This window comes from Camelus bactrianus, chromosome 13 (assembly GCF_048773025.1).
Source record: "Camelus bactrianus isolate YW-2024 breed Bactrian camel chromosome 13, ASM4877302v1, whole genome shotgun sequence".
Lineage (NCBI taxonomy): Eukaryota > Metazoa > Chordata > Mammalia > Artiodactyla > Camelidae > Camelus > Camelus bactrianus.
The window spans coordinates 16293169-16310500 of record NC_133551.1 but is presented as its reverse complement, the minus strand read 5'-3'; the positions used below and the strand labels follow the sequence as shown (position 1 = coordinate 16310500).

At 33.2% G+C, this 17332-nt stretch overlaps 1 protein-coding gene across 2 annotated transcripts in view; it reads left to right on the top strand.

Annotated features, from left to right (window-relative positions):
* PRKACB (protein kinase cAMP-activated catalytic subunit beta) overlaps positions 1-17332 on the top strand; it is a 116933-nt gene that overhangs the window by 86589 nt on the left and 13012 nt on the right. For both annotated transcript variants that reach the window (XM_074376139.1, XM_010963332.3), the window contains exons 4-8: positions 2233-2331; positions 3370-3452; positions 6216-6342; positions 7221-7316; positions 10370-10492. In XM_074376139.1, the coding sequence (XP_074232240.1) occupies positions 2233-2331; positions 3370-3452; positions 6216-6342; positions 7221-7316; positions 10370-10492 (528 nt within the window). The remainder of the gene's footprint in view (positions 1-2232; positions 2332-3369; positions 3453-6215; positions 6343-7220; positions 7317-10369; positions 10493-17332) is intronic.

Sequence of the window (17332 nt, the reverse complement as noted above, 5' to 3'; positions counted from 1 at the left end):
TTTTTAGCTTTTTCTTTATGTCAGGCACTTACCATGTACTATGCTACACAGTCACTTTCAAAGTAAGCATTATTACTGTCATCAGCGATGTTAGATGAAGAGTCTGGGACTCAGACAGATTATGTCTAGGCCTGATATTAACATTTTCTCCTCTGAACACTTAGAACTCTCACTTGGCAGTTATTCACATACTGTTATTCACATATTTATGCATCATACTGCCAAGTAGATTTTATGCAGCATGAAGGCAGATGCTTTCTTGTCTTTATCTCCATTGCACTTACTAGTAGTATGCCTTGTATGTAGCAGGTGTGCACATTTAAAAGTAAATTAGATTTTAATTAGTTAACTTTAAAAATTAAGTTAATTTAAAAATTAACTACCATATTTGCTTTGCCAGCTCATATAGCTTAGGTTCATTTTAATTGTTATGCTCCCACACGCGTAGTGGGCTTAGCAAGGACATAATGTAGGAAGCCTCTCTGTTGCAGATTTCATTACTTATTTTACAAGGTAACACATTGTTTATGTTTAACTAAAAACCTGCTATATCATAATATATAAAAGTAAACACTGGTACATCTAGACAATGGAATATTATTCAGTGCTAAGAAGAAATGAGCTGTCAAGCCATTATGAAGCATGTGGGAAACTTAAATGCATATTGCTAAGTGAAAGAAGCCAATCTGAAAAGGCTACATATTATGTGATTCCAACTATGTGACATTCTGGAAAAGGTGAAACTATCCAGACAGTAAAAAGATTGATGGTCACCTGGGTTTGGTGGGAAGGAAAGGATGAATAGGTGGGGCACAGGAGATTTTTAGAGCAGAGAAACTACTCTATCTGTTATTATAATGGTGGGTAGGTCATTATACATTTGCTCAAACTCACAGAATGTGCAACACCAAGAGTGAACCCTAATGTAACTATGGACTCTGGGTGATAATGATAGGTCAGTGGAGGTTTAATGTCCTACTTTGGTGGGGAATGTTGATAATGGGGGAAACTATGCATGTGTAGGGGCAGGAGATATATGGAAAATCTCTATAGTTTTTGTTCATTTCTGCTGTGAACCTGAAACTGCTAAAAAAAAAAAAAGTATTAATAAAAAGTAAACACAAAGTTCAACAGTAATTCTCCAGCTAATGTTATATAATTTATTGTGATAAGTATGGACTAATTGGTTCTGAAACTAGTTAAATGTGGACAGTAGTGATCCAGCCACTTCAGTGTTCAGGTGAAAAAACAACTGAAGTCCAAAGAATTGAAATAACATCTGTGTCACAAACAAAACTGGTTGACTAGAAGGCTCAGATTAGAACACAGGTCTTCTGACTCAGTTATTCTTTGCCCAGCATTATTTTTATGCTATAATTTTTATATTCTAAATTATGGGATGATATCTTTAATTACCTACCTTATTTATGTTCAACTTCTTGAATCCTGTGACTGCTCCACACTGACAGCATACCTCTATCAAGAAAAAAATGCCTCCTTCTAATGATTTACACATATACAAGACAGTTTGTTTCCTTAGCTAAGGTCACCTTTTTTCTTAAATTCAAAATCTAATCACATGTGGGATAGAATCACAGTCTCTATGAAGTCAAGATAAGATGCATTCCATACTATGTACCTGATTGATTAGACAATCCAGTGGAAGCTTGATTAATTCAAAACAACCTATTATAAAAGCATAGTCATTTTTTGTCAATATTATGTTATTATGTGAATTGAATTTTTAGGATTTGTTCTTGTATTTATTCAGATATTATGAAATTAATAGATTGTTCTATTTTATCCACTGTTTTTTAATTGTTGGTTTTTCCTCTGTCTTTAATTTCCTTCCTTATCTCCTCAAGATTTAAAATCAATACCTGCTTAGTACAGTAATTTGTGGCAACTCTTTTAGTGGACTAGAAGTTGTGAGCTAAGTATTTTCACATATTAATTTTTAAGTAATTTATTATGGGTTTCTTTCTTCTTGGCACTTGTTTCTTGACTGAAGTTTATAGTTGACCTTAAGACCAAGTTTTACCCCTCTGTTAGGTTTTTTTTTATTTGAATCTGACAAGCCTAATTGATGGCTATTATTGTTGTCTTTGTTCAAGTCTAGTAACAATTTTGCTTATCCAGGTTCATTATTATATGGAAAGCTTTTCAAAAAATATATAGTAACCTTTAAATTTTCTTCAAACACATTAAATATATTTTTTCTCTCAATTACAGGTTGTTAAACTGAAGCAAATAGAGCATACTTTGAATGAAAAAAGAATATTACAGGCAGTGAATTTTCCTTTTCTTGTTCGACTGGAGTATTCTTTTAAGGTAAATTTTACTTTTATCCAAATGAAATATTTTCAAACTGATATTTTTTTAAAATATGAAGCTATAATAGGACTCTAAACTAGATGATAAACCTAGAGAATATGAATAAACAAAATAAGTAACACATTTAGATTTTATGTAATTAAATCCTGTTGTGCTTAAAGACAGGTGGCATTTGAAAAGATTTTGGTTCTCCTTGAGGAAATTGTTGAAGGTAATGTGTAGTTTTTCATGAGATAGTATTATAAAATCAAGAATTTCAGTTTTTCAGAGTTCATAGTAAAATCTTATTATGCATATCTTACACTCATACAAATGAATACACCTGCCTACCTTTGAAGCAGAGTAGTCTTTGGCCCTTAAGTGCCTCATAATGTTGCACAAGATTTATTCTTTAGATTGGCAGCTTTCCAGCTTTTTGGAATGATTTACTTGGTATCTCTGCCAGTTGATTTATATGAAACATTTTAGCCTTTTTTCTTTTTCCTCCTTTACTCTTCTTTATTTTTAATGGAGGCACTAGGAATAGAACCCAGGACCTCACACATGCTAAGCACGTGCTCTACCACTGAGCTACATCCACCTCCTCCTCCTTTATTCTTTAAATCAGATGAAGACCTGTGTATTTAGGATGATGTTAAAAATCATTAATCTCTCTGACCTTTTTTGGTACATAAAATGTAATATTCTTACTTTTTCAAATTGTTTTTTAACTTTTGCTTATACTTTAGCAGTAAATCATTGTCACAGTGTTTAACTGTTCAAGAATTATGTGTTCCCTGTGAGATCAGGAACAGGAAATATCCCAGACTAATCTGTGGCAGGAATACTAAAGGAAGAAAAAAAATACGTGCCCTGGTGTGGAAAAGTTAGAGCATTTTCCATTTATTCTCTGTTTCCCAATGTTAATAGTCTGTCAGATAGATTTTTTAATTTGTCTTTTTTTAATTGAACATTGGCATTATCTTAAAATATTTTCTTGAGAAATAATCTAGGTTTCATAATTTTGATTTATTTATCCTTTCTATTTGTTCCTAGGATAATTCTAATTTATACATGGTTATGGAATATGTCCCTGGTGGTGAAATGTTTTCACATCTAAGGAGAATTGGAAGATTCAGGTAAATAGTAATTTATGCTCATCAAATCTTTATATGCTGTGTATTTGTTTTAAATCAAAATTTTAAGTTTTTGTCAGTGCTAAAAATGTATTTCATTTAATTTAGTAATATTTTAGCTGCATGAATAATTGGTGGAAATATTAATAAGAGGCCATACCATACTGAGTTTTAAAAATTAAGTAAAAACACTGTGATAGCAATGTAAATATTCTTCCAAAATACCATTGGTAGGTCCATTATTTGAAGAATTTCCAGATATTACAAACATTAATTCAATTTAAACCTGTATTTATTGAACAAATATTAATAATACATCTCTGGGGAAGAGGTTTGTCTAAGGATGAAGATAAGAAGGGAATATATAGAAAAGGTAATCATGGGATCATAGTGATGAGATTATGAGTTTGTTTTGTACAAGTTTAATTCTCCTTAGCACTGTTGCCATGCTGAGTTTTAAACATCTGTATGTAATTTTAAAAGAGTTTGTACCTTATCATTAGGTTATTACTAATAAGTTTACACAGTTATTGAAATAGTTTATAGATTCTGTTAGCTTTACCTATGTGTAATAGTTTGTAAGCTCCTACTGTTTGTTAATAATCACTATTAGAATGAAGCTGAAACCAAGAGCAGGTCCAGCTTCATTCAGTACATTATATATTGGCATAATTTAAATATCAGTATGAATTCAAATGGGATTGAAGATGGTAATTCAGTTCATAAAGAGATGATGATAGACTCGAATTACATCAGATCATGTTCAGTAATGGGCCATCGTGAGAGTTATTTTAGTTACTGGAGGCCTAAGCCAAAATTCACTTACTGACTTAATATCTTTCAGGCTCCTAATATGGGTCAGGCACTGTGCTAATACAGAGTAGCTTCTGTTCATCTTAATAATTTTCTTTCACCTCCTGTTATCCTTTCCAACACACCTTGTCCAAGCAGGCTCAGAATCCTCATAGTGCCCTGTGATAATTTAAAGTTTTACACTGAAGTACCACACCTAAACCTTTCTTCAAAAAATATTTTGTCCATTCTGTAATAACTAATATCTTTCCTTTGCAACTCCCCACACTCTTATTTAATACTTGACTTGATAGTAAGAGGAAAGCAAGTTGATTGATGTAATTTACACAGAGGCACTGTATTTAACCTTTCACATGTACTACACACACACACACACACACACACACACACACACACACACACACACACTTGGAAGGTTGCTAACTCCTACCTTAGAAGCTTTGAGGTGATGGGAAGACTGAGTTATTGTTGAGCATGGCTCTAATCAGAATCAATTCTCTACATAAATAGTAACTGTCTAGACGAAGTTGCTACAGCATTAAATGTTCCTATAGAATATGTTGCTCTCACCTTTAAACAATTTGATTATAGATCTATGTAATGTTTGTGTACCTCCAATCGAACACCAGTGTGGAGATTAATATAAAATACTGAGTGTATCTTATACTTATGTTGATAAGTATAAGATGGTAAATTCATCTTATATTAACAAATGTATGGAGAAAATAGGATATTTGACCTCCCAGGTCAAACATTTCCAAAATTAGGGATGTATGTTTCAATGACCAGGGTAATTCTTCCAATCTCCCTTTATAGTGCTCTCATTCCTTGTCATACAACATATGGCCTAGCTTGTTACAGTGTTGGCATGGGGCTGGAACTGGAATGGTATTATAAAATTTTGCCACAAAAAAAGTGTTTTTCTTCACATATTCATTTATTCAACAAATATTTGCTGAGCACTTGGTATATATCAGACTAGGACCTTGGAAATATAATGAGTGACAAGCAAAAAGAGCAGCATATACAGTCTTTTTTAGAATTTCTATTCCTGGTGCTAATGGATCAAACTCATGCCAACGATCTTGAGGGAAATTCTATTCATAGTTAAGGTTGTTCACTGAGGACATAAATCTGAAAGTCATTGCAATTTATCAGGGGGATTAGCAGAATTCAGCATATACACTAGAAAATGAAACAGAAACACAAACTAGAAAATTGGTACATTCTTTTAGAGAAATACTCAGAATGTGACTTCAAAATAACAATTAATCTATCAGTTGATCTAATCTACGCATGCAAGAATGCTGTGTATTTACACAAATATGCAGGTTATACTTATGTTTCGGTATCTGTGTAAACATGTATAGTAGGAGATTGGGAAATTCAGACACCAGGATTGTGTCTGTGATTTCTGAATGGGATTATTGGTATTTTTATTCTTCATTAATAATTCATTATTTTTTTCTACAATGAGCATATGTCACTTTTGTAATAGGAAGAGCCTGGGTAAAATGGCAGAAGTCTGCAGATTAATGCAGTTAAATAAGTACTTAAAGCTTATGAGGAAGGTAGATGGAGCCTATCAACAGCAGCAATGGCCCTGAGAGACAACCTAACTGGCACTTTTCAGTCATTCTCAAGGTCAGACGCATTTATAAAGACATCTTTAATCTTCTAATGTGGCCAATAATAATTTGAATTACAATGACAATCTGAGTATATATTTCTTCAACATCTGCTGCCCACCAGGAATATCAAAGCATTATTTGAAGGTGATTTATAATTTAGTACATACTGGAAAATAACAATATTCTTTGTATATGCTTAAAAGAAAACAAATGTTGTTTGCTCCCAGAATACCTCTACCTTATATTAATTTTTTGCATAATCTACTAATTACTATATATGTTAACCCATTTGACAGAAAATCAATGTTTTGTTTCTTTGTAGTGAACCCCATGCACGGTTCTATGCAGCTCAGATAGTGCTAACATTTGAGTACCTCCATTCACTAGACCTCATCTACAGAGATCTAAAACCTGAAAATCTCTTAATTGACCACCAAGGTTATATCCAGGTATGACTTGAACACATAATGTGTTTGGGAAAACGCTAGGTAAGAAATTGTATGTGTTTAACCACAACTACTAATACTGGATTTTTTTTCTTTGAGGGAAACAGCTCTTCCTGATAGCTTAAGTTGAGCTAATAATTCTGTCGCTGTTTACAGAGAACCAGAAATTCCATCAGAGCCTGCTTATCTCTCCCATGATCTATAGCTGTGAACTGAGCAGTCTCCTGCATGAAGAAATAATAGCTAAATTTATGGTGTTCACTTAGTGCCAGGCATTATTCTTAGTGTCTTACATGTATCATCTCTTACTTCTGATAACACTGTGAAGTATAAATCCTATTGTTACCCTCATTTTAAAGTTAATGAAACAGACACAGTGAGGTCACACAGGTAGAGTTAGAATTTGAACTCAGACAGTCTGTTCGATAGTTCGTGCTTTTTAACTCTACAGCGTAGCTGCCAAAAGAGCCCTAGCTACCAGCACTGGACTGGTGACAGTATTTTCTTTCCATTTCTGCTATTAAAACAATGTGAGCATTCCTTTTTACTCGGCTATCAATAGATTCTCCCAGTGATGCTTTTGTGCTTCTGATGATGTAATTAATGGCAGAGGACATGCTGGATTTAGGGAACACTCCTAGCACTGCTTCATTTTTATTAAAACTAATTTTTTGGTTCATTTGTTTCTCTGTTTGAGTTAAGGAAAGGTTTTCCAGCATGGGTTGCTTTAAGTTTCATTCACTAAATAGTAGCATTCATGGATTAATCTCAGTTACATTGACTTATCTTTTTTTATGTTGTTAATTTTAACCCTCATTTTTAACTTTCAACTTAGGTATGATAATGCATTTGTTATGAAATTTTTTTTTTTTCTTTCATAGGTCACAGACTTTGGGTTTGCCAAAAGAGTTAAAGGCAGAACTTGGACATTATGTGGCACTCCAGAATATTTGGCTCCAGAAATAATCCTCAGCAAGGTATATTTATAATGTTGCTATGTAAAAAGTAGAAATACACTGCATGCTTCACTGTGTAGTTTTATTTAAAAACAGTTTATTGATCTAATTTGATGTTTGTTTAATCTAAATTATGAACTTAAATCTATTGTTCAAAATTAATTGTTTAGAGTCTGCTACTAATCCCATAAACAGTTCATTTTAACTCTGGATCTGAGAGAATTTAGTGTGAGTAAATCTGACCTGTTTTGTGATAACTCACAGAGAAAAAAATGTGACAATGAGTATGTATATGTCCATGAATAACTGAAAAATTGTGCTGAACACTGGAATTTGACACAACATTGTAGATTTATAAAATTTTTTTAAAATTTAAAAAAAAAAATCTGACCTGTTTTGAAGCCAAAAGCGTAGCCTTTTCTTAATTATCCCAAATAACAGGAGGGCAGGAAGGCCTTGCTCTGGATCACACCAAGAGGCAAACTAAAGATGATGTGTGCTGGTTGTCACTTCTTCTTGTTTCAGCTTTACCATTTAAATGAAAGAAATGTGTGTGAATTATTTTTTAAATTTTAGTTTAAAGGAATATTACAGCAGTTGAATACTTACTGTCTTATTGAAGACATTTCTACCTTTTTTTTTTTTATAACTTTATTTTTTTATTTATTTTTGGGGGGAGGTAATTAGGCTTATTTATTTTTATTTACATTTTAATGGAGGTACTGGGGATTGAACCCAGGACCTCGTGCATGCTAGGCATGTGCTCTACCACTGAGCTATACCCTCCCCCCCATTTCTACTTTTCTAAACAATGAAAATATGGTGAGAGAAATTTTTAATCATATCTGAAAAGATGGTTTAACTTCTGTTTTCCTCTCTACTGCCATCCCTTGTTGGAGAAAGCTAAAAAGGAGAAACTGATAATTTCTGGGCACAAACAGGAGCCAGGAAAGGGATAAGATAGATGCCTTTCTTTACACCATATGCTTTTTTTTACTGTACTATATACGTATACTATATATATAGCAAAAGAAATATATATTCCTTCTATGAAGTTTGGAAAATATAAGGAAACAATCAAAAAAACCTATAATTTCACCACCCAGAGGCAGACTTTTTTAAAAAAATTTTTCAATATATTCTTCTATGCATGTTATATTGTGTACAGTTTTATATTCAGCTTTTTTCACTTGAATGATAACAAGTGTGCAAACATAATTCTAATGGCTTATTTGAAAATGTACCATATCATACTTTGCCATTCTTCTATTGAATATTCAGGTTACTTACTTTTTTTTTCTATTGTAAGTAGATCTGACAAACATCTTTGTGCATAAAACTTTTTCTACATTTCAAATTAATTTTTTAGGATAGATTTCTAGAAATAGAATTACCTGGTCAGAGGGTATGAACATTTTTAAGGCTTTCAATACATACTGCCAAAGGGCTTTCCAAAAAGATTGTAACATTTTACACCCCTCAGCAGTGTTTGAGAGTGTTCCACCACACTTTCTCTAGCATTGGGTATTCTTATTTTAAAAATCATTACTAATTTGATAGACAGTAAATGATACCTGAATTACTTTAAGTTTCATGTCTTTGTTAGATTTTTTTAATGCTTATTAGCCATTTGGTATTTGTGTATGAATTATTAGTTCATGTCCTTTGTCCATTTATCTATTGGAAGTTAGTTTTTCTTATTGATTTGTTTTAATTTTTTATACCTGAGATATTAAAAGCATCTGGCATACTTACATAAATATTAGCACACAATCTAAAAACTAGAAATCAAAGTTTAGTAAAAAAAAAAAAAGATGACTTTTTTCAACATTACATGCTTTCATTGTAGCAAAAAATAATTGTAATTATATTACTAGTGAGGTGAACTTACAGAATTAAAGCAAAGTTGACCCCTTTCTGTTAGTAAAACAAAGTGCTGTTTCTAGTATACTAGTCTCTGTTTTTAGAAACATACAAAATCAGAAAATAAAAAGAAAAAAACTATAGTATTATATTTTAGCAATAATTTGTAATTTTAATAGTTTATAAAGCTAAAATTTTGACAGAAGAGTTGGGATATGGGGAGTGGCAGAGGTAATTAAAGGATACATCTGAGGGCAGACCAGAAGATCTGGTAGGAACTCAGCTCATTTCTCTCCAGGATCAAGTTGGACTTTTTTTTCCATAATCTTTTGCCAATTGACACTGATTATAGTTGATAACAAACTTTATATAAATACGTTAATATTTTAGTCTTTTTTTTATAAATACATCTAGATATTAATTTTAATAAGCTTAACATGAAAAAACCCAATTAAGAATAACCTTAGAATTGTATATTTGGTTTGCAACACTCTTTATATACATCATTTCCTTTTATTTGATGTAGTTCTCACAAAACCCCATGACTTAGTTAATCTCTCCTGTATAGCTTTTAGAGATGAGAAAGAAAACAGTAATTAGATAAAGAATACTTAAATACTTACATTTATTAGGTTCTGCATTAAACTTTTAGCTTTCCTACGATCCTGTGAAGTAGACAGGATTATCCATAGTATATTCACTGTCCTAACTCCAACAATATAGAGTGTTATGAAGTCAACTCCACTACTTATTATGAAGTACAATATCTACCCTTTCGTTTCAAAACTTTTGACCTTTCTAAGTATTCTCTAGAAAGCCTGATTCATAAGATTATAGAACCAGAATGGGCTTTAAGAGGTAATTTGGTTCAACTCTCTTCCTGTTACTGAGCAGCAACTAAATTATCTCAATTAAACAGGGCATATTTTATTGTCTATAATATTCTTAATGATTTTAGGGAGAAGATTGAATAATATTTCCTAATATCCAATTTCAATATCTGGAAATTCTCCCCTTTGTTTAATTCAAATCTGACTTGATACATTTTGTTTATTTTATTTTTTTTTTTATTTTACCCTGAATAACTAACTGCTCAGCAGCTGCTTTTTTAAAACTTTCACATACTTAAGGTCATTGTGAAGTAATGCATGACGTCATTCTCTTCTGGGTGAAGCAGGTGATAACAGACACTCGGTGTTGGTTCATCTTAGGGCTACAATAAGGCAGTGGACTGGTGGGCGTTAGGAGTGCTAATCTATGAAATGGCAGCTGGCTACCCCCCGTTCTTTGCAGACCAGCCAATTCAGATTTATGAGAAGATTGTCTCCGGAAAGGTAAGCAATGTATTTTATTATTTTTTATTAATAATTATTTCTGTACATGAATTTTAAGCTTTGTAGAGTGAAACCATTTAATGTCATCAGAATATTACCCTAAATTGGGAAAAAAATACAGAAATATCCATGGTTGCTGCCCTTATATCTAGCACGCATTTAAGATAACAGAATAAATATTTAGTCATTGAAGCTTCTTAAATAAAAAAGGGCAATTTTACAAACGTATTAGCAAGATGATAAAGCAATTTCCACTTTAAAAATTTTTATCACTTATAAAATACAGGATCATAGCCCTAATTCTTCCAAATTCCTTCAAATAAATAAAAATGATTAGTTATTTAGTTAGATATGTGGAAATCTGCTTGGAGAGAAGTTTCATGGGCTATTTTTATTATGCCCTTCCTTTTAGGAGAGACTTCTTGTTTGAATTATGTCAGACAGCACAAAATTGGAAGTAAATATTGAATAGCTAAGCCTTTTTAAGATGAGAATTCATAGAAATGATGTAAACAGTTGTTAATGTGATTATAATTGCCATTAATCTTTAGCAAATGTGGAAATAACATCAATTTTTCATGAATATGAGTAGATTTACTGTGAGTCATAGTGTTTCAAGTTTTCGAATCACTCCATAAACCTTCCTTCTTTTGCATTTATAATTCCTAATTTTGTTTCCAGGAGTATTTTGTTTAAAGTCATCTATTCACTCTTGCCTCAACTCATACCTCAGATCCTTTTTAAAAATACTACAGTCAATTTTAATAGAGATGAGCCTGATTCTTCCCACCAGCTAGCAAAGAAACAGGTTTTCAGAAGTTCTCGGGAGGCCTTCTGTACATTTATGACAAAGCTCACAGGAAGGGATCTTTTCCATATTTTTCTTTTTTCCTAATCCCATGTGTGGTACACTCTATTCGTTTTTCTCTTTTTTTCCTTTTTTTTTTTTTTTTTGATCACATAGCCACACATAGAATATGACCAGGAAATAGAGCATCAATCTTGACATGACATTACGCTGAGATGTGATGTAGTTGACTTTTTCATATTTTGTGACCTTCTAAGGAAGAGACCAGCCTAATCAACCTAAAGGATCTGGAAGGAGATAGGGGGAAAAATCTCAGTTTCTTTGTATCTCAGCCAGATTCAGGTTCTACGTTTAGTATAAAAGCTGACCGTTAGCATTCATGAACTTAAATTTTATAATGTTTGCTGTTTAGAAGGTATCCTGAATGGCCATAATGTGATAGTTTATCTTTTTTACCAAGACCTAAATTTAAATTATGGATGCTACAGAGCTGGGCGGTAGGAACAATAGAATGAGTCTGTCCAACCACCTAGAATCCACATCTCAACCCAGTATTGTTCCATATCTCACAGTACATATGCCGTGCACAGGGGTCACAGGGTTTTCAGTTATACTTTACTTCATTTATGGAGGAAAGTTTTACATTAAGGCAGTATTCGCAGACTTAAGAATGTATACTTCAACTATGTCAGAGGTAAAAAAATGAGTACTTCTTACAGATAACTAAGCCAAGTTTTGGTAGATTTACACCTAAGGTAATACAGAAAGGCAGAATGAGGTATTCAGGTAATTAAGTATTTCTGCTGTCCTTGCTACATTTGTGGATCTCTAGACTTCAGGTTTCTTATCTTTGTAATTGTTTTCACCCAGCAGAATATTAAAGTCACAGTAAGAAAACTTTTTGAGATGGACAAAAACTAAACATCAAGAAAAATTAATAGACAAGGCAGTGATTTATTTTTTAAGAATCTGAGAAGTGATTATATAAAATCTGAAGGGGAAATAAGAACCAAAGATCATGTAAGGAATGATGAGAGGACTAAAATCCTCTTTTAAATCACTGAATGGGAGAAGCATATTTTACTAATACAGAGACTAAGAATGAAGAGATTATAGTGATAGTTCCAAAGAGTTTAATTACAGGTAATTACAAAGTTCTTGAATCTTTACTATTTATTGCTTTTATTCACACTTTGTAAGAGGAATGAAATTTTCTGACAAGGATGCCATCTGTCATACTGAATTTCATTTATTTAGAAAGATTGCTTTAGTTAAAAATGTGTTCTCGTCATCTGTATGAATTGGCCTCCGTTTGCCAATCATTTTACATCGTTTTTCAGTTGTTTATGAATATGTTTTTATTTCATATCAAACTTTAACATTTAGGATCCAATATTAGCTTAAAATTTAAATCTGCATATATTTTTAAATCGTAATAATTTAATCCTATTCATCTTAGAAGAGTAGAAACATGAAATTTTATCATACCACAATATTTGATTTTTTTCCCTTCGTTTATTTAGAAATATGAAAGGTTGTTTGATGTACCCTTGTTTTTAAATAAAGGTGCCAGATTATCTCTCCCTATGTTGGATGTAAAGTTATTTTCCTTTCTTATTCTGTTTACTCACTTAAACTAAAACTCACGAAAGCAAAATATTATCAATAAGTGATCGCTAGGATCTGTATTATGTGACTATAAAATCATATCCGCCATTTCCCAGTAAAGCCATTTGTTTCAGCACTCAAATCCCAACTAGAAGGCGTCACTATCCACGTCACAAAATGTTACTATCTCTCTGATTACTAGCAAAAAGTCAAACTGGAGACTAACTTGTTTTTAAATTTTTTAATTGTTCAAGTCATTAAAAATCCAATTTTGATCTTACAGATTCTGTATTTGTATTTAAAATTTTTAATGGTTTTAATGACATCAATTATCATTTAAAAATATACTTTTCTTTCAGAATTGTTTTCTTCTGAGTTTTTAAAAAGCATGTAATTATTTTATGCAACATTTTATGTTGATTATATTTTTCTGAAGCCATGTTATAAAGATTATAGGTATCAGTGACTTACCAGAGTTAAAATAAAATGTGTTTAATGAAGTGATTAGTTCACTAACGTACATTTATTTGAACATTAGATTGTTAATCTTTCTCTGTTTGCAATATTTTAACTCAAACTGGTATTTTTAAGTGCACAGAAAGATGATCAATCAGCTTGTTATATTCTCTCCTACACATATTTTTGCCTTTAAAAAAACAGAGGAGGTGGTTTTAAATGTCAGATTATTCATGCAGTATCAAGGTTCAGGTTTAGAAATGCATAGCTGACAGAAAAGTCTTCTAATTCCCGCATTAACTATGCCTCATCCTAGCAACACACATGTTGAGCTTCTGTATATAGCCTTTCAATTTCATACTTCAGTGCCGTGTACTCTGTGACGGGAGTCAGCTATGACTTCCACAGCAGCTCTATCTGGCTGCATTACTCTTGGAAATACAAAAGTTAACATTGTGTTCGAAAGTATTTGCAAATAAGGTGGCAGGCAAGTAACAGCAGTATGGAAACCTTAACCTTAGAGTTTCTGACTTACCTAATTTTAAAAATCGTTAGCTCCATTATATATAAATATGATTCCATTTCTAATGAGCACCAAAAATGTACAAGGAGACACTATACAAAATATAAAGTTGTAAACATATGTATACAGAGAATGATCAAAGATTAACTTTTTCACGAAGGGCAGTCCACATTCCTGTGTAGCGTAGTTGATTAGCAGCCAAATGGCTATTGCCTTCTGTGTCCAGGGTCCCCAAAAACATTCCCAGAGTGGGTGATTCTCTAGGAAGAATCACAAAATTCAGCCAGTGTATAGTGATACTTAAGGAATGAATACCTTACATTGTAACAAGTTCCTTCGTTGCAAGGTATGTTACAAGAAAGGACATTAAGTAAAATCAGCAAAGGGAAAAGGCATATGGGACAATGTCCAGAGGACACCAGGCACAAGCCTTCAAGAGTCCTCTCCCAGAGAAGTCACAAAGGACACACTTCATTCCTCCAGCAACAAATGTGGATGAAATGTTGTCTACCAGGGAAGTGCATTAAAGACTCAGTGCCCAGGATTTTACTGGGATCACATGTGCACCCTCTATCTAGCACATATCAAAATCCCGCACTCCCAAAACAAAAGCAAATGTTCAGCATATTGTTTGTACCAACAGTCTAGGTACAGAGAGGCATTCATGTCATTTAGGAAAGTTTCGTTTCAATGTCTGGAACGGTTACCACTCCAATTCCCAGATACCTGCCAAGGGCCAAACTAGCAGGCGGGCCTTCTTTAAATAAGAGTAGCAGGCTCAGGCCTACTGTGTTAGCTTTTTTCTGTATCTCCCTAAATAGCATACACACATGCAGATATACCACTACACTTTTTCTGAGACACCATTGTTAGTGCTTTTTGAGAAATTAAAATGCTATTTTTCGTTTGCCTATGTCTATAGCTTAAAAGTCTTAAAATACTTGGTAGTTATTTTCATAAAATATAAAAGCAGTTGCACCTTTTGTATAAAACCCAGGGCCATTTTTTAACCACCTGCTGTGGACATTTAAAATTCTTCTTAATGCTTGCTCTGATAGTCCTTAACTCTAGGGGATCTGTGGGCAAATGCTTGCCACTTGTTTCACAGAGGAGACTGAGGACGAGGTGGGTGAGCCTCTGTGACCTCTGTGACCTCTGGGTTCATCCTATCTGTTCACTGTGAGCTCACAGTCATGGCACTGCTACTTATAAGTATTGTTTTTAATTTCCTAGATGTTTCTTTTCATATATAGTATCCAGACTGATTATATAAGATCCAGGTCCTTTGAGGCTGTGCGGAGCTTGGCATCGTATCTGTTAGAAAGCCTCATATATGAAAAGTTGTTATGTCTTTTGAAAAATTAGCCAATGTACATGCTTATTTTTGCTAGATGATTTTTTAGTGGAATTGTAGATTTCTTAGAACTGTACTAATTTAGAGAGAGAATTTCTTAAAATTTCATTTCAACATGCTTGTGGACAGAAGTTAATAGATTATTGTTTATTTGTCGAGTGCAGGCTCTTGGGTCATTTAAGTCCAGTAAATTTTATCCTGCTGCACAAAATAAAATGTTACTAGTTAAATGATCTTTTCCCCTGTAACCTGCAGAATAGCAATAAAAATTTTCCCTTCTTCAATCAGAGATCAATTTTGTGATTTCTGTGATTAAGCGGAGTTTAGACAAATTTGATTTTGGTCTTATTTCTACAATTAAAAGAGTCAGTAAACCAGTTAGTGAACTTAAATCATCCAGTATGGATCCTATACAACATGCACTGATTTGCTTTTTGGATGTAACTTTCTCTTAAATTTTTAGAAAATAATAGTTACTCCTAAAAGCAAAATGTGTAAGACTTTATAATCAGTGCTGAAAACAGAACAAATATTCTCTTGAGTTTGCTCAGTTCAGGTTGAATTTCATAGTTGATTTAACATATTATGCAATATGATTTGACAGAGTTACTTAAGGTATCAGCTATATTCACAATTCTGTCCTTATAAAACAGGGTTATAGTTGTCCATTTCCCCCTCACTCTATCAAATTTAAGTACCTTAAGAAAAGAAGAGAGTGTCTGTTCTATAAATTTAACAGGTGGAGCTTGAGACAAGAAGAAAAGAAGAACTTCTTACACTTCTCCAACTAGCACAAGCTGTTCTTAAGTAGTCTGGAAACATAACAATAGATACTGCTGATTTCCAGGTTCCTTCTTTGATTCAAAAATTCAACTTCAGATCATTAAAATATTATTCTAATGACAAGATTGAAAAACTGAAATATGAATTAGTGCCTACAAGATACTAGTCAAGATGCAAGGCAGTTTCATAAAAGTTATCTAATTTCTTTTCACACTTGCCAGATGAAATACACTCCTATAATTTTATAGATAGCGTGAGACTCAGAAAGGTAAAAAGAATTCGCCCTAAAGCATAGAACATTTATGTAAATGGAGTTGGAATTGGAGCCCAGGCATTGAAGCAAAAGAAATAGCTTAGTAGAATTTTTGAGATGCCAAAATGTTCAGTTTTATTTAGTTTAACTCCTTTATCCTATATGTAGGTAAATCAAGGCTCAGAATTGCCCAAAGACAAAAGCTAGTTGGTGGCAAAACAAGAGAGAATGTAGTTCAGTGGTTCATTTATTACTCCCTGGCTGCAGGGACGCTTCATAATCTTAGCTTTACTCTTCAATTACTGATCTTTCCTTCTAAGTCTTTTGGGCTTGGTCCTCTTCTCTTCTTTCTCTGCACTTCCTCCATGGTGGGCTTATCCAGTCTTAAGACTTTTAATGCTAGCTGACAATTCCCAAATTCATTTTTTCGGTCCATACATGACTCATGAGTTGCAGACTCTTGGATCCAACTTAACTTCCTACCTGAGATCTCCACTCAGATGTCTAATAAATATCTCAAATTCAGCCTGTCTAAAACTGACAGATTTTTGTTTTCCTTAGCAGATCTGTTCCTCCCACCATCTTTCCCATTTCAGTTGATGGCAACACCATCCTTTCAGTTACTCAGGCCAAACACCCTCGAGTCCTTACCCATGTTTGATGCACAGGAATACCAGCTTGGCTCTATCTTTAGAAAATGCACAGAATTCAACCACTTCCTACCACCTCCACTGACACTGCTCTCTTCTTCTGAGTCACTAGAGTAGTTCTTTAAAAACATTAAATCAGATCCTTTACTCCTTTCAGAACCTTGCAGTGATTCCCCATTTTCTTCAGAGTAAAAAACTAAAAACCTCACAGTGCAAGGTTTTGTCAGAAACAGTAGGTTGACAGCATCTTTGCAGGGTCACTCTTGTTGCTAAGTTAGTTATTATCTTTCTCACTGGAATATAAACACTGTGGAGGCAGTCATCTTCATCTTCTTTGGTTTACTGCCACATCCCAAGCCCATCAGTGCCCAGCACATACATGGTACTCAGTCAGTGTTTGTTGAA